Source organism: Aulonocara stuartgranti (genome assembly GCF_965226115.1).
Source record: "Aulonocara stuartgranti genome assembly, chromosome: 12".
In the NCBI taxonomy this organism is placed as follows: domain Eukaryota; kingdom Metazoa; phylum Chordata; class Actinopteri; order Cichliformes; family Cichlidae; genus Aulonocara; species Aulonocara stuartgranti.
In genome coordinates, this window is record NC_138948.1 from 12463388 (window position 1) to 12484692 (window position 21305).

General features: G+C 38.7%; 2 protein-coding genes across 5 annotated transcripts; one reads left to right on the forward strand and one right to left on the reverse strand.

Moving 5' to 3' along the window:
- Window positions 1-34: 34 nt before the first annotated feature.
- LOC309719424 (myogenesis-regulating glycosidase-like) lies at window positions 35-14344 on the forward strand. 4 transcript variants are annotated; one of them, XM_082555550.1, is made up of 7 exons: window positions 35-115; window positions 3469-3522; window positions 3656-3934; window positions 4964-5495; window positions 7414-8218; window positions 8311-8420; window positions 11398-14344. In XM_082555550.1, exons 1-7 carry the CDS (start codon window positions 108-110, stop codon window positions 11743-11745), a joined length of 2136 nt encoding a protein of 711 aa, XP_082411676.1. In that variant the 5' UTR covers window positions 35-107; the 3' UTR covers window positions 11746-14344. The 4 variants fall into 4 exon arrangements, with proteins under 4 accessions (XP_082411676.1, XP_082411679.1, XP_082411678.1 ...); XM_082555553.1 differs by having other exon boundaries at window positions 102-120; XM_082555552.1 differs by lacking the exon at window positions 35-115 and adding an exon at window positions 263-320.
- Window positions 13928-19234, reverse strand: LOC309719426 (uncharacterized protein). The gene is made up of 3 exons (XM_082555555.1): window positions 19110-19234; window positions 14839-14946; window positions 13928-14735 (listed from the first exon to the last, which is right to left on the reverse strand). Exons 1-3 carry the CDS (start codon window positions 19153-19155, stop codon window positions 14587-14589), a joined length of 303 nt encoding a protein of 100 aa, XP_082411681.1. The 5' UTR covers window positions 19156-19234; the 3' UTR covers window positions 13928-14586.
- Window positions 19235-21305: the final 2071 nt, after the last annotated feature.

A 21305-nucleotide genomic window follows, 5' to 3' on the forward strand; every position in this document is an offset into this window, starting at 1 on the left:
CGATGGACAAACCAGCTTCGCATTCGCTCCGTTTGGGTGGGACTACGCCTCTGTCGCTGCACCGCAGGCTTCCGCGCGCACAGACGTTGACCCCGGAGTGTGGTCAGATGTGGAGGTAAGGTGAATGTATTTTTGTGGTCGCAGCTTTATTAAGAGCAGTTAAAATGTTTTGTATGTGACACAACGTTTTTTTGCGTGTTACTGTCATGGCGAATATAGCTTTTAATTGTGAGCACGGTCTTCTGAATCAGTTCGTGAATACTGGTAGAGCGAGTTACTGTTACGGCAATATCCCAACTCGGCGTCAACGGCCGAGTCGAGTGAGTGTTTGTTGGGGATCGATCAGATATCGGAAGTGTTTGATTAGTTGGTTACACGCCAGCTTGACACGGGCGTGGATAGATAACGTAAACATACACGTCGTTGGACGGCGTCTGTGTCCACTGGGATCCTTTCAGAAAGTCAGATGACGACGTTTTTCAGTGTTTGTTGTAATTTAGGTATTTGCCTTGAACAGTTCGTAGTCACTGTGTAGTTAATGTGCATGTTTTTAGAAACCCCTGCATAACCTGCAGTATGGAGCCTGTTGTACTGCACCGGGCCCTGTGGCCTAATTTAAAATGTTATACGTTTCATTCCGATAGCCATTAAAGATTAATATGATTTCAGCCCACAGTTTCAAGACTAATTGCTAGGTTTCTGAAAAAGCACTGATTATCTCTAACATTTTAAGACTGGTCTGCCTTCATTGTTAAGTTCCCTTAATAGAATAAATTGATTTATAATGGATCCCAAGTAGAGATGGACCGATCCGATATTACGTATCGGTATCGGTCCGATACTGACCTAAATTACTGGATCGGATATCGGAGAAAAATAAAAAATGTAATCCGATCCATTAAATATCACGAAAGCACCTCGCAAAACTTGCAACACGCCGTAACTCACCTCAGAACGTTAGCAGTCGGAGCAGTATGCATCACGTGATAGAGCAGCTGTGGCATGCGGGACCTGTCGGTGGTCTGGATAGCATGTGGAGCTTCGCTAGCAACCTGGCATTTCATCTCCGACAAAGTTATCCCCGAGAGAAGTAAAGCAAGTGTGTAAGTCCATCTCTGAATGTTTGTAAAGCATTCCCACGTTAAGCTTAACAAGCGACTGCCTCTCGCTCTCCGGCTGCTACTTCAATCGTGAAACTGCTTAAATGATCAGCTGATCGGCTTTTCTGTCGCGAGTCCGTCTCTCTTGTTTGTTTTTGGCCCACTTTGCACCAGAAAGAGGAAACCAGCGGCTGAACAACAGCAGAACGTTTAAGCTTGATAAGCTGTTGTTAGAATTTATTTAATATTTCTTTCTACACCAGGATCTTTTTCTACGTAGCTGACGCTGGTAACTGTGCAGGGGCGGATCTAGCAAAGTTTAGCCAGGGGGGCCGATAGGGCATTAACAGGGAAAAGGGGGCACAAAGACATACTTTTCTTTCTTATTCTCATTTAAAATGTCGAGCTTTTAATAAATAATTATCTGACACCCAAAGTTTTAATTTGATGTAAAATGAATAGAAGTCAATTACTGTATATAGTGACTATTAAGTCTAATATATACACCCTAGTAAGCTATAGTACTTTTTACTTTGGGAAGGTACCATCTGTGCAGTCTGCAATTTTGTTGAAGAAAGATGTTGAATCTATTTAATATTTCTTGAAAAATAATTGATTTCTGTGCATTTTTTTTTCACACTGCATCAAATTAAGGTTGATTACGTCGATTAAGCATCATGAGGTGGCGCGTGAGGGGTGGTTCCTTATTTTTTATTTATTTATGTTTGTTGTTGCTGGGAGTTGGAACCCTATTAGTTAGGTTGCTTAATATTTACGCTAAGTACTCTTTAAAATACCAGAATAGGGAGGATGGTGTAGGTCTAAGTTTATTAGATTGATCAGTATTGCTGAACTATGAAATATTTTTTTTGTATACAGGTATAACAGAATAGCTTTAGTGTAGTTGTTGTTTTAAACTTGAGTATGAACTTGCAGACTTGCAAAATGCAGCAAGATATTTTAAAAAACAGTTTTGTTGATTAAAAAACACTATATCGGATTCATATCGGTATCGGCAGATATCCAAATTTATGATATCGGTATCGGTATCGGACATAAAAAAGTGGTATCGTGCCATCTCTAATCCCAAGTTGAGCTTTCTCAACTTAATTCTACATTTGAGCAATGGTACAGTTTTGTCAGTAATTACATAGAAATGAGGAACAGGATCTTCACTGGAGCGAAAGCTGACATATAGAGGAAAATGTTTCCCTGTGTCTGCAAGATTTTTGCAAGATTTCGGTTCCTCCTTGCGATACTGGCATTAAATAGCATCACAATAAAAGAAGGATGTGGAGCTGAAGGATAATGTTTACCTGTGGGGAAGTTAAGTATGGTTCTGCTGGTGATGACTGCATTCTTATCAATCTGAAAACTGTGGGCTTGCTGCACTACAGCTGTTTGAGGGCTATTATTTACTCATCCCAAAGGTGCTCTTACCTGAGGTAAATGTAATTGAATCCTGCTGACTTGGTGTCTGCGCTTCCTCTGATCACAGCCTGTTTTTACAGTTTTGCTGGCTCTCTCACCATGAGTGCCTGTGCAGAGCCTGGATACCTGCCATTTACCAGATTAAAAGCCCAGTGCTCTCTCTCGCTCTCTCTCTGCTGGATGCTGTTGAACTATGCTATAATAATAAAAGCAAGTGTAGAGACAGTACAGGGCCAATACAGTAATGCTACACAAAAACAGTGTTCAGTGACAGACAATTCAAGGTAAAACAGTAACCCCTTATGCTCAAAATTGTCATCTTTAGCCTGTAACTATGCTGCTGATTGGTTGTGACTGCATCCAGATGTGATTTCTAAAACCCTGAAAGACGACTATTGTGCTTTTGAATTCTTTATTGCACATATTTCTAAATGTTGTTCTTTGGGAGGTATTATTTTGATGGCATGTTTTTTGTGTACTTGTCTCTGTGAGGGAAGTGTTATTGCATCTAAATTTAAATCCTGATTGCAGTGAGTTCTTCCATAATGATATTGCCCCCATCCATGAGGCAAAATCAGGTCACTAAGACGGTTTGATTGGTGTGAAAATTATGCCTTTGCAGCATGAACTAATATTTTTAATGCATCACTAAGACATTTTTGTTTTTTTTCCTGTCTGCAGCGCTTTTAAGCTAACATCAGCAGTGATAATTGGATAGATAGATAGATAGCCAGTGTGATGAAGTCTGCGGTAGATTGGTCAATATTCATGTCCTGTACTCATTTACTTGTTATTCTTTTAGCACTTTAACTTGATTTAGCTTCCATTCATTATTTGATGTGATGATGATATTAATGGTGTTTTATTTCTATTGTTTTTTTGGGTTTCTTTTACACTTGTTGTGGTTTAAACTAACATCTGTCTGTCTGCCTCACAGGAGCAGATATATCAGCCCTTTTTCAGAAATGGAGACATTCCTAAAGATTGGCAGGTAGACATCAGTTTTCCCTTAACTCCCACAGCTGCCAGTGCACAGATTTATATTTCTGTTTCAAAAGCTCTGACAGCAAGTTAAGTACAGCTGTCCATTCCTGCCACTCTTCTTCCAACCCGCACGCCTTCAGCATGTATCAAATAGTGCCGGTGGCTCCTGGGGAGCAGCAGATGGCTGGGGGACCCGGAGGCTCCCCACTTAAGAAGAAACTTTCTCATGAAGGTCGGCCACTGGTGATGGCAAGTATGTTGGGCTGTGTGCTGGTGCTAGCTGCTGTGGTCGCCTGGTGCTATTACTCAGTGTCGCTTCGTAAAACCCAGTTGTTCAAGACAGCGTTGTTAGACCTGAACAAGGATGGTTTTATTATTCACAACCAAGCTGGGGCTGTTGTCTTCACTATGGCATTCAGGTGGGTTCATATTATTGATTATTTTTAAATTAATAATTGGTAATTTGCTGATTTTTGTCTTTTTTGGACTTGTTGTCTATGCTTTTAATGCTTAGGAAACTGTACAGAGAATCATCTGCGTTTTTGTTTCCTTTAACAAGATACATTTTGATTAATAATTTAATTATTTGAATTGCCTGATTGCCTACTAGTCATGGTTATTTTAATGAACTAAAACTAAAGCAAAACCTAAAACTGACCTTGTTAAATAAAATAGAAATAAATACTACACTTTAAAAAAACTGTAATTAAACTGATTTTATGAACTTGGAAAACTAACTAAAAGTTAAAATAAGTTTTGGCATTTTAATTTGCTAAAATTTGTTATTACGCCTTTACAGATTTTTTTTTTTAATTTGTGCCTTTTGCATATGCCCTACATTCAGTCACTATTTAAAAGACTAAAACTAATAAAAACTAAAGCTAAACATTTTTAAACAATAAAAGATGAATTACAAAATTTGAAATTAGAATTAGAAAATACAAAACTAAAATAACTCTGCTACTTATAAGGGTAATAAATATGACTAGTTATAATTTTATCTTACAGCTGAGATAAGGACCAAAGGAATGTCTGTGCAATCCAAATCAAGACACTCCACAAACACTTCTCTTGTGAAACTAAGTCCCAGCAAATCGTGGACTCATTGCCTTTGTAACTTCTGTTGGTCTTGACAGAGTTCTTCTTCTTTGTATCTGCTTTAAGTCTGCCTGTCTGCAGTGTTGGGATGGATGATGAAAAATCAGACGAGACAGACACATGATTACACCCTTAGGGAAGACTGTAATAGATGTGTCCTTTGCCAGCAGAGTTCATACCGACAGAAATAGCTATAGAACAATCACTCCACAGACAACTAGAACAACGGAATAGAACTTACAACATTTTCTTTGTTGTTGCACTACTACTAATTTGTTTTAAAACACAAATAATATCAACTGTGTTTAACTGGCCCCTTTGTTTTCTTTCTTTTAAACACCTAATCTTAGGTCTGGTACTCTGGATGTGGACTCTTGCTCAAAGGAGGGAGATATTCTGAGCTGCACTCAGTCGGATTCTGGCAAGCTCAACTTTTTTATCCAAACAGTTCGTCCAAAGGACACGGTGATCTGTTATCGGGTTCGCTGGGAGGAGCTGCAGAATAAGCACTTGGTAGAGCATGTCATGGCCTATAATGACTCTCATTGGTATGGAGGGGCAGAGACGGCAACACAGTACTGGCCTATCAGATTTCAGGGAGAAGAGGAACCACAACCTTTCATCGCAAGTGACGTCTACTCCAATCGAAATGCTTTTGGAGGAATTCTAGAGCGGTACTGGCTGTCATCAAATGCAACTGCCATTAAGATTAACGACTCAGTACCGTTTCATTTGGGCTGGTCAGAGAAGAACAGGACACTGAGGTTCCAGGCCCGGTACCAGGACTCTCCCTTCAGACCACTAGAAAGACAGCAGACCTTTCCTGAACTCAGTTATAGAGTCTGTGTGGGGTCAGATGTCACCTCTATTCACAAGTACATGGTGAGTGTAATTATGCTGGATATTTGACAAATATTTAATAATGTTAAAAGCTGCCAATTTAAAGTGTAGTGGATATATACTCAGATGTACAACAAATAACTGGACCAGAAACACTTGTCCCATCCTGCATATGCATTTTTAATTTAATACTACTGCCATTAATTCTTTGTTCCCCTGCAGAGCAGGTTTAATCTTTAACATTCCAGAAAATATACTTAGGTTGGGGAAATGACTCTTTGATTTACTGTTGAATTTAAGTGTCTGTTCACTTCCAAAGAAATGGAAATCCTCTAATTTTTATTGTAGTTCATTTTTAATGGAGAGAGACAGAATATCAATCAAAACCCCAGAAAAAGGACATTACATCAAATTTACAGACTAAATTGATTTGCTTGTCATTGAGTGAAAAAGGTATTTAATCTCCTACAACCCAGCCTGAAGTCACAGTTACAGATACTCCTGATCTCAACTCACTATGTGTATAAAGCACACCTGTCCACAGAATCAATTTCTTCTCTTCCAACCTGTCCACCACCATGGGCGAGACCAAAGAGTTCTCAAAGGCTTTCAAAGATTGTTGACCTACGAAAGGCTGGTATAAGTTACAGTAGGAAGCTTGGGGAGAAGTTTACAACTGTTGGTGCAATTGGAAAAAGTATAAAATGACCATCAATGTCCTCAGCATGGAGATTTTGCCTCATGGGCGAGGACTATCATAAGAGAGGTGATGGATCACCTCAAAGCTGTGATCTGTCACCACTGGCAACACACTATGCTATAATGGATTGAAATCTTGAAGCGCCCGCAAGGTCACCTGGTCAAGAACGCAAATGTACAGGATCATCTCAAGTTTTGTAAGTGAACATCTAAATGATTGAGAGAAGGCCTGGGCGAATGCACAGTGGTCAGATGAAACTAAAATCAAGCTCTCTGGCATCAACTTTACATGTCTGGGTTTGGAGGAAGAGAGATACTGGGTATGACCCAAAGAGTAGCATTCCCTACGTGAAGCATGGAGGTGGAAAGATTATGCTATGAGGCTGTTTTTCTTCTGAGAATATAGGACAACTCCATCACATTGAGGGGCCAATGGATAGGGCCATGTACTGTAAAATCTTGGATGAGAACCTACTTCCCTCAGCCAGGATACTTCGTATGGGTTGTGGATGGGTCTTCCAACATAGCATCAAGATAAAGATAGTGTGGCGAAAGAAGTACAAAACGTCAAGATTCGGCGTGGCCAGTCTTAGACTTTAATTCTATTAAAAAATTTGTGGACGGAGCTGAAGCTTCGAGTTGCCAAGTGAAGGCCAAGAAACCTAAAATATTAAGAGTGTTTCTGTAAAGATGAGTGGGCCAAAATCCCTCCTGAGATGTGTGCAAACCTGGTGAATGATGACATGACAGTGCTTTGGAGGGTTTCTCCTCCAAATACTAAGTCATATTTTTCTTGGGTATCAAGTACTTATTTCACTCTGTAACCTGCAAATCAATTTATAACTTTTATGCAGTGATTTTTTTTCAGGTTTTTTCTTTGTAAGAGAGCAAACTTATGAATTAATAATGATTTCCCCAATTGTAAATGCTTTCTTAATGAGGATATCAATATTATAATCTTATAGTGTGTTTGTAAAATCTTTAGAAAAAGTCTAAAAATTGGCTTATGTAGTTGGTTATTTCTTGACACGGAAAGCTGAAATTCTCAAGCTGTAAGGGACCAAGCAACCCCTAAGCTAATTTATCTGGTTATTGTAAGGATGCCAGTAGGCATATTTCCTTACACTTGTTTAATCAAGCACAAAGCCTGTGCAGGCTTGAATGAAAGACAATAACCACACATTTAAAAACATCTCAAATCACTTACTTCATGTTCTTTTCTTTTCTTTTTCCCCCCTAATCATTCATGTTCTTTTCTCAGGTGCGCCGGTATTTCACAAAGCCTATCAAAGTCCCATCTGCTGATTTGTTCAAAAAACCAGTGTGGTCCACATGGGCTATCTACAAGACCGCTGTAACTCAGGAGAAGCTGCTGCGCTATGCCGCTGACATTACTAGGCATGGCTTCAACTGCTCCCATCTGGAGCTGGATGACCGCTACACAGCAGATTACGGAGAGTTTGACTTTGACCCGCAGAAGTTCCCCAATGCAAGCGGCATGTTTGACAAACTAAGAGAGGGCGGCTTTCAAGTTACACTCTGGACGCACCCTTTTATCAACTATGACTCCATAAATTTTGGTGCAGCTGTGGAGAAAGAGCTATTTGTCCGTGAGCCAGGCGGTGAACTGCCCGCTCTGGTTCGCTGGTGGAACGGGATTGGAGGAATCTTGGACTTCACAAACCCAGACGCTCGTGAATGGTATTCCTCAAACTTGCACATGCTCAAAAGTCGCTATGGGGTGACCTCCTTCAAGTTTGATGCAGGAGAAACGAGCTACCTGCCCCGTCAGTTTAGTACCCTGGGCCCACTGTCAAACCCTTCCACCTTCACCCGCCGCTACACAGAGATGGCTATACCATTTATGGAGCATGCTGAGCTAAGGGTTGGTTACCAGAGTCAGAACATCTCCTGCTTCTTCAGGATCATTGACAGGGACTCGGTGTGGGGTTACGAGCTCGGCCTCAAGTCCATCATCCCTACTGTTCTGACTATAGGCATTTTGGGTTACCAGTTTGTCTTACCTGATATGATAGGAGGAAATGCCTACCCGAACCATACTGCAGGTATGGCATGCATTTTAAGAGTGTTAGCTCTGTTAAAAAAACAGATTTTCTATGATCTGGTTTTATCTGACAGTCTTTCATCTGCGTTTAAGGTGGGTTAAATGGTCTGCCAGACAGAGAACTGTACATCAGATGGTTGGAGCTATCTGCCTTTATGCCCGCCATGCAGTTCTCCATACCTCCATGGGCTTATGACAATGAGGTAAGCCAAATAAAGCAAGCGATGAATTTTAGATGTAGAAAAGTATTTTACAGTGTGTAGCCTCTTAGCTTTTCCTGCATTTAAATTTACTAAATTGTGTGTGTGTGTACATCACACATACACACTTTTGCAACATTTGTAATAGGGTTTGTAACAATTTTGCAACACATTTTACAGTTGGTGTAAAAATGATCTTTTTTGCTCTATCAGTACTATAGTGCAAAATACTAATTACAGATTAAATAATGAACGGGACGCTTAAACTTAACCTTTACATTATCGTGAAGCGGCTGTTTGTGTGCTTGTAGAGAAATGACAGAATAATTGTTGCTTCAAATTCTTTTTGGTGTGTTTGAAAACTACCACAGGAGGGCGCCAAAGTTTAAACCATAAAGGTCTACACCAGGGGTGTCCAAACTTTTTTCACTGAGGGCCACATACATAAAAATATAGGAGGGGCTGGGCTACTTACTAGAAATTAGGTATATAACCTTAACTTTAGTGTATTAAAGTTAGAAAAACACTTAAAAGTGGTCAAATATGTTATATTGTTGAATATAATTAAAGACAAAACTGCCTTCATCACAACTTTCCATAAATGGATCTGTATTGATTTATTCAGAAAAGGCTTTGGTAGCTCATTCTCAGAACAGCAGCCTCAGATTTCTTCTTAGACAGAAGATTTACAGTACAGAGAAAAAACAATAAAGGGGAAAATGGGACGGGTACATTTCAAGTTTGTTATTTAAGTTATTAGGCTTAGCAACACACCTATTAATGTTCGTTTGAAACCGTTATCAACCTTAACAGACTGAACTGGACTTAATAACAGGAGTGCACGAAAAAAATACTGTTGCTGACCCTGCAGGAGAGCTACCCTTTGCTTTAATTTCTGCTCTCGCTCAGCACCAGTGTAGGATGCATAGGCCTGATGTTTGGTTTCATAATGACGTCGTACATTATACTCTTTCATAACTGCCACAGTTTCAGTGCAGATCAAACGGAAACACTTCCCCTTGAATTCTATGAAGAAATATTCACTCTCCCACCGTGTCTGAAATTTTCTGCATTCACTTTCTACCTTTCGCTTCTTTGGTTCTGCCATGTTTAGTAACTTGGGGTAAATTTCTTCTGTGATTGTCCTTTTTGGTGGAGCAACTGCCTTGATCAACAGCAACTCCCCCTGGTGTTACAACTAAGAAGTGCAATTCAAAAGTTGAAGTGCGGGCCATATTCTATTCTATTTATAAAATTACTTGCGGGCCAATTAAAAATGGATCGCGCCAACTTGGACACCCCTGGTCTACACAGACCAGTTATGGGGAATTTAAGGGGATGCATACCAGTTAAATGAAATCTGTTTACCTGTTATAAAAAAGAAAACAAGAATATTTTAGAAATTTGTCAAAAAAATGTTTAAAACTAGAAATTATATATATATATATATATATATATATATATATATATATATATATATATATATATATATATATATATATATATATATATATATATATATATTGAAAGAGCTAAATAGTCCTTAATCACACATAAAATTTTATAGAATTATGTCGATTTGGCCAGCGCATCAGATTCCCTTTTCTTAGTCAAATAGTCTGTCTTGCCTTTTCTTGTCATTAAATGAACCCATGGCAATCAGTTTTAGTCCAAAGGTGATTCCATGATGCTCCAAGATGTTTTGTTAGACCTTTCTATTAATGATACTGGCGCTTTGCTCTAATCTCCCCATGCTATTTGCAGAAATAGAAACTCACACCGTAACTAGTCTCGCATCAAAATGTTATTCAGCTCTTCTGCGGAAGTAAAGAGTTTAAACTTGGACTCTTATGTTTACGACTGTATGAGTACCTTCTTCCAGTCATCTTTAGTCCAGTGTTTGTGCTTGTTGGCAAATCTGAAACGCTTCTGTTTGCAGCGCTCAGTTATTCCTTCCTATTTGTTCAGTCGTCAGTTTATGGTCATTCTGGAAACCTCATACTCTGATCTAGAAGCATTTATCGCTGCCTGAAAATCAGCAGTGGTCTGCTTTTTGTCTATAGCACTTAAAATCTTGAGGTGCCTTTCATCTACTTCAGTCAGCTTTTCTTTTCTGCCTCTTCCTTGACACATTTTCTAGGTACCAGTCTTTTCAGTCCATGACATACTTGACCACACTGTGGGAACACTATGAGTCCTGACCTATTTGTTTTAGGCCATCCAGCATAATGAAGTGCTTTAATGTGGTCTCTTTACTTTTCTTATGATCACTCCATGTGGTAAGATCTTGCATAGAGTGGGTGGTGTTGTAATACATGTAGCATGTAGTGTACCATGATAGAAATTTTTAAAAAAAGTTAAAACAAATAACAATACAGCAGCAAAAACAGTTAGTAATTTTTTTTTTCAAGTCCTCCTACTGGACACCAAAAATCTCTCTCTCAGGATGACAGAGAAGAATGCCCAGATAAGATTTATACTTCTAACAGCAGTTTTGCACTTTAGAGATCTAAACATGGTTTCAGAAAGATTAATTTCTAAAAAGCATTCCAGATCATGCCCTCTGACTGTCCAGCTATAAGACCACGTGGGCTCCGAGTTGATTTTAATATAAAAATACTCATCCAAGTCAACTTACCCTGTACACAAGGTTTAGAAGCTTTAAACATTTTCTTGTGTCTCTCTGGCTTAGTGAATGTTGCCTTACCTTCTTCTGACCTCCGTACACCGTAAAGCGCTAAAGAAAATCAGATTTTTCTCAAAAAAAAAAAAAAGAATAAATAAAATGCCATTTTCATTAACAAATATTTCTCCTAGAAAATATACAAGTACTGATCACAAGTCAAAAACAATAAGTCAGTTCTTTTTCTATGTGCTTTGATGCATAAATTGAAGCAGGACGTGTGGATGGTTTTATTACTCTGCTGTCTGTTAGGTGGCCTCTGCTCCATGCTAACTCAATGTCTTTGTGCATCTGCAGGTGGTAAAGATAGCACAGAAGTTCACAGGGCTCCATGAAACTCTGGTGGCACCAAAAGTTCTTGAATTGGCACATGTGGTTCTTGATACAGGAGACCCAATCATAAGGCCCCTCTGGTGGATTGCCAATGATGATGAGGCTGCCTATAAGATCGACTCCCAGTTCCTGATTGGGGATGACCTCATGGTGGCGCCAGTGTTGGAGCCAGGAAAGCAAGAGAGGGATATCTACTTGCCTGCAGGACGATGGAAAAGCTACAAGGGGGAACATTATGATAAAGGTCCCATGTACCTCACTGATTACCCTGTGGACCTGGATGAGATCGCTTTCTTTACAAGGGTTCTTTGAAGGCATTAAAGAATTGAAAACCGGACTGACACACACACGCACGCGTCCGCACACATTAGTTTGAGCACACATGCCAAGTAAAAGCAGGGAGGCACCACCAGAAGCTTGAGTTGAGAGTAGAGTGACATTTTAATGAAGATTAACCTCATGTCTCTTCCATCCTGCTCTTTGTCAGGACTTCTGCCTGCAGATTAAAACCCTCCGCCCAAAGAATTAGAATTACCTTCTAATTCTCATTTTGCATCCTTAAGCTAATCCTCATCCTTGTGTGCCTTTCACAGCCAATAGAAGATCCGATCTGTGATTGTATCATCACCATTCTTAGCCTTAGTGGCCATCTAATACTGCGTTGTTTTTTTTTTCTCAAAGCCCAAAGCTCTACAGCAAGCATGGCGGCGGTTTTGGGTTAATATTATTTCCATTAGCTTATTAATAGAAGTAACTGTACCATTTAGGGGGTCTTTTTGGGGGTGACTGGGTTAGGCAATAAAAAATGCACTATAGCCATACTTAAGTCTGTGTTTTTAACTTTTTAAGCTAACATGCATTAATTTGCATTGCACTGACATCTACATTTTACAGTCTTTTGATTAATTGCTCTTTATATTTATTAATTTTTATTTGTGGATACTGTTGGATGTTTTTAAATATGCATGATTCTGGGGATGAATAAAGGGGTTAACAATAAGCTGCAAATACTTTTATGTCAGTAAGTCCCATAACCTATAGTGCCATTATATTATTTTAGTGCCAAAATCTACTGCTTTATGCTTTTTATTTAAAAAGTCTGCACAAGTCAACTTAACTGCTCAGGGTACATTTAAAAGATATTTATTATTGATCCACAGTAATATATTTGTTATACATTACTGTGCAAAAGTCTTGCACCGCTTCTTATTGTCTTATTTTAATTCGAAGGAGCCAAACTTCCTTGCAATTTTTAAGTGTATTTTGGGCAATAGTTGTCCAGGCTTGTCTGAAGGTCTTTCAGATTTTTTTTTCTATGGATTTTGGCTTTTACTTGTTTTCAGCCCAAGTCGTGTAGCTGACTATTTTTAGATGTGTTTATTGTTTGCGAAGCCACTTAACACTGACCTATGAATAACTAGAGCTTAAAGGAAGACACCTAACACAAGGGATGAACTACTGTTGTGTTTATCACAGACAACTTTGTAAGGAACCAATTTTAAACTGTATCTTAGGGACTGTTTTGCTACCAGCCGGTCTCAAAAACATATAAATATTTCCGTTTTTGTTTTTTTTTTTGTTTATTTTAGCCGAATCAACAAAAATCCAAGGTTTACACAGTTTGACAGGCATAAAATTGTATTTCAATAAATTGCTGTCATATTTCCTAGTCATAACTTTAAAATAAAGAGAAATGAGGGGTGGCTCAAGACTTTTGCACACTACTCTATTATTATAACTGATTTACCTTGTAAAACAGTTATTATTCTCAAAGATGCCATATATTAGTGTGCCATCTATGTCTGCCTTGTGGCTTCATTTGCCTTATTAGCTAATCTATGGTATGCCAACCTTAGCAAAGAGAACCAGAGGGATAAAACACATTTCTACATACATTGATGTTTTTGATGCAGTGTTTCAAAGCAGTGACATTGCAAAGCGCATGAAGAGTTTAAATGTTTGTCTGCTCTTTCATAGTTATTGCCAGCATGAGAGTAAAGCACACCAAGTAATTTGAATGCCTCGCTAGAAAGTAATGAAAACAGCAGTGTTATTATGTCTGAATTTGTCTTGGAATTACAGCAACTTACAAATGATAAATCCTATAAATTGGCCGTGTTTAAGTTTTTTTTTCTTGCATTCTTGATCCTACCACAGGAAATGTTAAAATTTTACATAGAATGGTTTTTACTGACACAGTACACAGCAGCATTTCTTCAAATGAATAAGTAAATGGATGCATACATAATTTCGTACTTCTTTTTAGTAACCTTACTTTGTTGTGAAACCAGGAAAGCTTGTGTGAGATTGTGTGAGAATCTAACCTATGTTAAATAGGTTAATCGCAAAATGTAAAATATAACATGTATCTATGAAGGTTTTTAAAAGGACATTCACTTAAAACACAATAAGTGGATTTGGCTATCACATACTGTTTGAGATGTGAATGTTAAAGGGAAAGTTTTCTGTGTAAAAATATTTTGTTGTTGTTGCCCCCCCCCCCCCCCGTGATTGAGTGAAGGTAGACTGCCAAAGAACAAATATTTAATTTTATTTATGCATATGGTATATGTTTGTTTTTCGTGTGACATCTAGAGAAGTACTGTATGTATTGTCATGAATGACTTATGTGTATTTACCTGCGATCAGACTAGGTGAAATTCATCTACCTGACTTTTGCATCAATGTTGACTTTTTCAGGTTATTCATGTTTAAAGACCTGTTTTTCACAGTTGCAAACACTGTATATGCCTGATGCGTCTCTTATGAAAGAGTCATCTCAGTCACAGAGTGAGCACATCAAATGGGTGGGAAAAGTGATTTCTGCATTTGTGGAAATAACTGTAAAAAGTAATTAAATAAGTCTTTATCAGACAGCTAAAAAAATAAATGATTGATCTGCTCGCAATAACGTCTATTTTTCTGTCCTGTTTTGTTTGTCTTTCTGTTAGAGCTCACAAAAAAATCTTTCTGCTGTAGTGATGTGAATTGCAGAATCCTAGGAATTAAACAATTCAGTAGTTGATACATTATTGTGGTTTTATTGAAAAGAAATATCCATACATTATTTAAAAAATGGCTTAATATTCCTGGGTTGTAATTTTTGGTTAAGAACAAAGTAAAACACGATTAAGATGTAGTTGTTCCAGAGCTTCAGAGGAAGATGGTGATTATGGCTGAAGACACCAGCAGGAGCATAGCACTGGGACCAGTTGGTATAGCACTGTTGCACAAGTTCCCTTCACAGCAGCTCATAGGACTGACACATGAGACACTGTTTATGCAGCTCTTAGTGACGGTACCTTCAACACATAATGGGAAAACCTCAGTTTAACTAATGCTATGCTCATAAAATGTATGATTTACAGCTTTAAACACTTGTTAATACACTGCAGAACAACTTACCGCTTGTAGTAAGGCTGAAACATCGGTCCATACCAGCAGGACAAGTTAAGGCATCAGTGCAGGAGTGAGGGTCAGAGAATGCACATACGTAGCATTTTAATCCACATGCTGCAAAGAAACAAAGACAGCTGTCATTCATAGATGAAGATTCTCCAAATACAAAGCATCATCCATTAGACTGCAGATGCCTTACTGAGATGAAGAAAAGCTTTTTTTTTCATTCAGAGAAAAGGCTTCTTATAAAGTTTGTGGTACCACAGCTCAGAGAATGCACCAGGAAATTAAAAAAGAGAGAGAGAGAGAGAGAGAAAGGGCAAAGGACCAGGAGTTTAATTCCTCAAAAAAACTAATCAACAAGAACCCAGATTAGATAAAATAATACCCTGCAGATCTATAGAGTATATGCAGGTAAATAGCTCTCTTCAACAGGGGCGGACCGTGGGGGTGGCTTACTGGGCTTAAGCCCGGGTTGTTTTGTCAGAAGCCCGGGGTATTTTGGAGTGTAATTTTTTCATAGTTAGATGTCTGGCTGACAACTGTATAAAACAAAAAGTACACACAATATTCGAAGCACATAGTGCACACTGTGGGAATTTACGACTGTGTGTGAATCCCCCCTGATATTGGTATGATCCGAGCTCAGGCACTAAGGCTACGTTCACACTGCAGGTCTTAATGCTCAATTCCGATTTTTTGATCAAATCCGATTTTTTTGTCTGCTCGTTCACACTACAAATAAAATGCGACAGCAAACGCGCTCTAGTGTGAACGCTTAAAGCGGCCCGCATGCGCAAAAGAAGACGTCATACACAACGCGCTCTGTTTAGACCCAGAACAAACTATATTGTTTGACTGATGGCCTTAATATAAAGACTTCGGACTTCATGTTTCCCGATTTTTGCTTTAAGTTATTTTGTTATTTACATAATAATGTAGATAACCTAATAATGATCCTTAGGCTATTGCTGTTTTAGAGGAGCGGTGCTTCAAAGGATAGTTGCAGATTTCTGTCAGAACCTGCAGGTTATGCAGTACAAATAAAATGTTAATGTTTCTCCAACGTTGTCTTCCCAGCAGTTTCACCGGATGGCCAGGAAGCGTTCGCGATGTCTTCTCTGGCGCTGATAATTGGCGTCTGTCTTGTGTCAGTGACGTAAAAGACGGATTTAATGCGACTTGACCGTTCACACAGCAGTCGCTTTCTGAGACATCGGATATGTATCGGATTCAGTACCACATACGAAAGTGACCCAGATCGGATTTGAAAATATCGGATTTGTGTCGTTCACACTGTCGCACCATGATCGGATATGGGTCGCATAGGGTCAAAAAAATCGGATTTGATGCGCTTTCGCCTGCAGTGTGAACGTAGCCTAAGCGACTGAGCGAGAGGGCGGGGCAGCTGCTGCCTGTGAATGCGCTGTTGGAGAAACGGAGCCAGCCATACTAAGGAGAGCTTAAGTTTGACCAGGTACCAAAGCAAATCATTTGTATGTACAAATAATGTAAATATGACGGTGTATCACGAAAGATTGATATCAAACTGATCACTTGACCAATATTATGTTACTTGCTCTTGAAAAGCCGAACAACAACAATGCTGTTTCTTTAGAGAGTCTTAGCTTACATGTGTGTTTATTTCATATTTTCAGTTGTTACCCTCCACGGCTAAATAAACCGGTTTCAGTAATGCACTGATATACAAGAATGGACATAAGGGGCTTCTTTCAAAGAAAAAACTCTGGTAGTATTTTATATATTATGCTTTGTATGTTGTTCAGTATATTTCTATGCAAAACAAGAGGAATTTCAATACACAGCAGTATATTCACAGTTGAAACCAGATATTTACATACACTTTATGGAAAACACAAGAACATTTTTTTACTGTACAACATCAATTTAGAGTAAACTTGTTTTGTTTTGGATAAATAAATATTGAAATCTTTTGAATTAGTTAAATGTCAGAATAAAGAGAGACAGAGCGGTCTATTTTTTATCACTTTCATCAAATTTAGGAGCACATGTACACTAAATTTATTGTTAATTAATAAGAAAACTCCAGACGATTCCATTCTGAGCTGAAGAAGCTTCTGATAGGTTAGTAGAGTCCATGTGAGTAAATTGGTGGCACAGCTGTGGATGCATATAAGGCAAAACACAGAGCCTGTTTCTTTGAAATGGGAAAATTAAGAGATGTCAATAAGTGTGGCTCAGTTTTGAATACAATTTGGTGCCATTTACAATTAAGAAATACAGGTAGTTTCTCTCTTTACTCTTAAAGTTAACAAATATGTTTTTTATATTTATCAATCTAAAAAAATAAACATTTAGTCTGATTTGATGTTACAATTAAAAAAGTGTTTGTGTTTTGATCTGAAGAGTATGTAAATATCTGGTTTCAACTGTATATTTGATGATTGTCAGCACAAAGAGGGAGAGAGAGGAACAGAGAGGGAGAGAGAGGAACAGAGAGAGAGAGAGAGAGAGGAACAGAGAGAGAGAGAGAGGAACAGAGAGGGAGAGAGAGGAACAGAGAGAGAGAGAGAGAGAGGAACAGAGAGAGAGAGAGAGAGAGAGGAACAGAGAGAGAGAGAGAGGAACAGAGAGAGAGAGAGAGGAACAGAGAGAGAGAGAGAGAGAGGAGCAGAGAGAGAGAGAGAGAGGAACAAAGAGAGAGAGAGAGAGAGAGGAACAGAGAGGGAGAGAGAGAGGAGCAGAGAGAGAGAGAGAGGAACAGAGAGGGAGAGAGAGGAACAGAGAGAGAGAGAGAGAGGAACAAAGAGAGAGAGAGAGAGGAACAGAGAGGGAGAGAGAGGAACAAAGAGAGAGAGAGAGAGGAACAGAGAGGGAGAGAGAGGAACAGAGAGAGAGAGAGAGAGGAACAAAGAGAGAGAGAGAGAGGAACAGAGAGGGAGAGAGAGGAACAAAGAGAGAGAGAGAGAGGAACAGAGAGGGAGAGAGAGAGGAGCAGAGAGAGAGAGAGAGGAACAGAGAGGGAGAGAGAGAGGAGCAGAGAGGGAGATAGAGAATGAGGACAGAACAGAGATGGAACAAGAGCAGGTGAGACACACATGTTAGTCAAATGGTTGTTTACCAAAAGTATCACCGTATCATAGGTACTCATGTATCTCGTACCTAGTGTTTCTTTTTAGGTTTACTATTTTTCAAATTCTACATTTATTAAGTTATGCAGGCTTGTTTGCACAACAAGGCTAAATAATTATATAAACGTCTCTCAATCTAAATAGTGTACTTTGGTAGAATTAAAAAAATAAGTGTAGTGCAGGTATATGATGATTTTTAGTGCTACTATCATCTAGTTCTGATTCTGGTTCTGTCTTGGTTAAGTCCTCAGTAGTCCTGATTTTGAAATGTTGTAGTCCTGTTTTAATTCCGGATCAGTTCTGGGTCTGGTTGAATTGGGGTTTAGTCCTCGTGTCTTGATACAGCCCCGACTTTGTTCTGCCTTGCTGCTTAATTAAAAAACTAGTTTAAGGTGTCCTGCATATGTGATATATACTTTTCCCTATATGAAGTCATTCTTTTTTGAACAAAACTCAAAACAGAGCCAATTAATCTTTCAATCATTTCTACCCCCCCCCCCCCCCAAAAAAAAAAAAAAAATCCCACATGCATACTACCCTTTAGGGCTAAGCCCCGGGTGTTTCAAATGTCTGGCTCCGCCTCTGCTCTTCAATAAAAAGCAAATGGAACCTTATTGTGCAGTGCAAGCAATTGAAATTAATGTGTTTCAAAGCGCAGCGCTGCGTGTTGGGTGCTGTGGGAAAAGGCCTTTAGGATCTGCCATTTCTATTACAAAATACAGTGAGCTCCATAATTTGATTTATAAAGGCAATTTTTAAAATAGTTTTGCATCTGTACATGACTATAGTGTATTTTAAATCAAACTTTTAATGTTTCAGCTCTTCAATTTCAATTCCTCAGAAAGTGAGTAGGATGGTACTGAACACCCCGCCTTGTTTAGGAGGTAATTTAAACTTTGTGCCGATGCAACATTGTGCAATATGTTTACAAAAAAGTTAATGCTACCAAATGATCACTAGTTTTAAGATGCACATAGATGGATTTCCTTTACTGCAAAAGGCAGCAATCATAAACTTCATTAATAATAGCTTGCTGTACATGACTATAGTGTATTTTAAATCAAACTTTTAATGGAAAAAATAAAATTAGAAGAGCTGAAAGGACCAGTGATTATCTGATTATCTGGTAAAGAACAAGACGAATAAATCATAAGTTGCTCTTACCTGCAGACAAACTCAAAACCAGGATCAGAGCTCCAAGAAGTTTCATGGTGAGACGTAAGAAAGAAGTACACCATGTGTCAGGAGGACAGACAGTCAAATAGGCTTTGTTCAGCTCTTCAGTTTCAATTCCTCAGAACGTGAGTAGGATGGTATTGAACACCCCACCCTCTTGAGAAGGTGAATTCACCTTATGTCGATGCAACATTACTCTCATTATCTTCTTGCACCACATGTTCTCCAAAAGATGTTAATGCTACCAAATGATCACCACTATTAAGATACACAGGATAGATTTGCAGTGCTGCAAAAGGCAGCAATCATAAAGTTAATTAAGAATAGGTTACTACTACTCGGTTGGACCTCAGTTTACTACCAGAAGTGCTTTAAACATATATGTTCTTTGTTTTTTGTTTTTTTGAAAAGCTCTTTGACACACAAAGAAGTATTGTATGTAGTATAACTGGTAAGAATGTTAGACGTTATTAAATGAAAGCTGTTAACATTAATGGTGTTTTTTTCCAGCCTACTCATCCACACAGACATTTTTGTGTAGTGCCATATATATTCCTGATACTGTCTTTTACAAAAGACAAAATAACATTGTTGGTAAGTTCAGTCCAACTTCATGTCTGAGTCTCAGAATGAGCTCATGAAATTATTTGTGAATGAGTACGTTTGAAGTGGTGGGAAAATAGACAGCTGCACCTGCGTAGTTCCAGTTTGGTACAGTTTGTTGGATAAAAGCAGTTTTTGTGGTGTGTAGTGTATTTTAAACGCACAGCTATATGCATTTGAAGTGCATACTTTGAGCTTTAATTTAAGGGCTTTTACAAAAACAGTATTAACTGTTTGGAGATTACACAGACTCGCCTTTTCAGAGGCTTAAATTAACTGGACAAACTAGCATAATTTTTAATACTTGAAATAGCAGGATTATTAACTTGAGTTGTAACTGCGCTGACTTATTGCCAGTGTGGATATTTAAGACTTTCATTGTCAGACTTTAAGATTTAATTGCATTTATAACATAAAAGTTGAGGAGGTAGAGAGGCATTTTTGGACAGGTCTGGATTTGCAAGGCCTGCCCTAATCAGCAAAGCTGACTCACTAACGCTTACATGGAGCCATCCCAGTTTAAGACTCCTTTGAATCGTTTCCTAGATAGCTGATTTGATGTGTTTTTGCAGAGAAAAACCCCCTGAGAGCGCTCAAGGAGAGAACTGAGAAGAACATGATTAAATGAAACCCAAGACAGAGAGACTGTAGACAGTCTTTCAGAGAAATCTGCAAGAGTTTAAAACCCTTATTTTAGAGGTGAAATGTGACAAATGTAGATGCATTGACTGCCCACATAAGTACCTCGAGGCATTCTAACGTTTCTGCCTGGTGGAGAGACCTTCCTGTTTGAAGATTTTGATGAAGCACAGTGCACATATTCAGAGAAAGCTGGATGCCTGCACTTCAGTCACATATTGACTGATTTAAAATTAGCTGTGAGGAAAACTCTGGTAAACTATAAAAAATCTTTGTCCAAAGCATTATGGAGTTTGAAAATCTCAAAGGGAACAACTTTGCCCATCCTTATCAACCAGTTGTTAACTATTCCTGGGTTGTAATTTTTAGTTAAGAACAACGTAAAACATGATTAAGATGTAGTTGTTCCAGAGCTTCAGAGGAAGATGGTGATTATGGCTGAATACACCAGCAGGAGCATAGCACTGGGACCAGTTGGTATAGCACTGTTGCACAAGTTCCCTTCACAGCACCTCATAGGACTGACACATGAGACACTGTTTATGCAGCTCTTAGTGACGGTACCTGTAACACATAATGGGAAAACCTCAGTTTAACTAATACTATGCTCATAAAATGTATGATTTACAGCTTTAAACACTTGTTAATACACTGCAGAACAACTTACCGCTTGTAGTAAGGCTGAAACATCGGTCCATACCAGCAGGACAAGTTAAGACATCAGAGCAGGAGTGAGGGTCAGAGAGTGCACATACGTAGCATTTTAATCCACATGCTGCAGAGAAACAAAGACAGCTGTCATACATGGATGGAGATTCTCCAAATACAAAGCATCATCCATTAGACTGCAGATGTCTTAATGAGATCCAGAAAAGCTTTTTTTCATTCAGAGAAAAGGTTTCTCATAAAGTTTGTGGTACCACAGCTCAGAGAATGCACCAG

Excerpts from the sequence above, each read along its gene's own strand:
- LOC309719424 (XM_082555550.1), top strand. Across the intron at positions 3,935-4,963 it reads GTCTTCACTATGGCATTCAG|GTCTGGTACTCTGGATGTGG; the intron begins GTGGGTTCATAT and ends ACCTAATCTTAG. Across the intron at positions 8,219-8,310 it reads CTACCCGAACCATACTGCAG|GTGGGTTAAATGGTCTGCCA; the intron begins GTATGGCATGCA and ends TCTGCGTTTAAG.
- LOC309719426 (XM_082555555.1), bottom strand. The coding sequence starts at position 19,155 with ATGAAACTTCTTGGAGCTCTGATCCTGGTTTTGAGTTTGTCTGCAG. Across the intron at positions 14,947-19,109 it reads GGTTTTGAGTTTGTCTGCAG|CATGTGGATTAAAATGCTAC; the intron begins GTAAGAGCAACT and ends GTTTCTTTGCAG. Across the intron at positions 14,736-14,838 it reads TTTCAGCCTTACTACAAGCG|GTACCGTCACTAAGAGCTGC; the intron begins GTAAGTTGTTCT and ends TATGTGTTGAAG.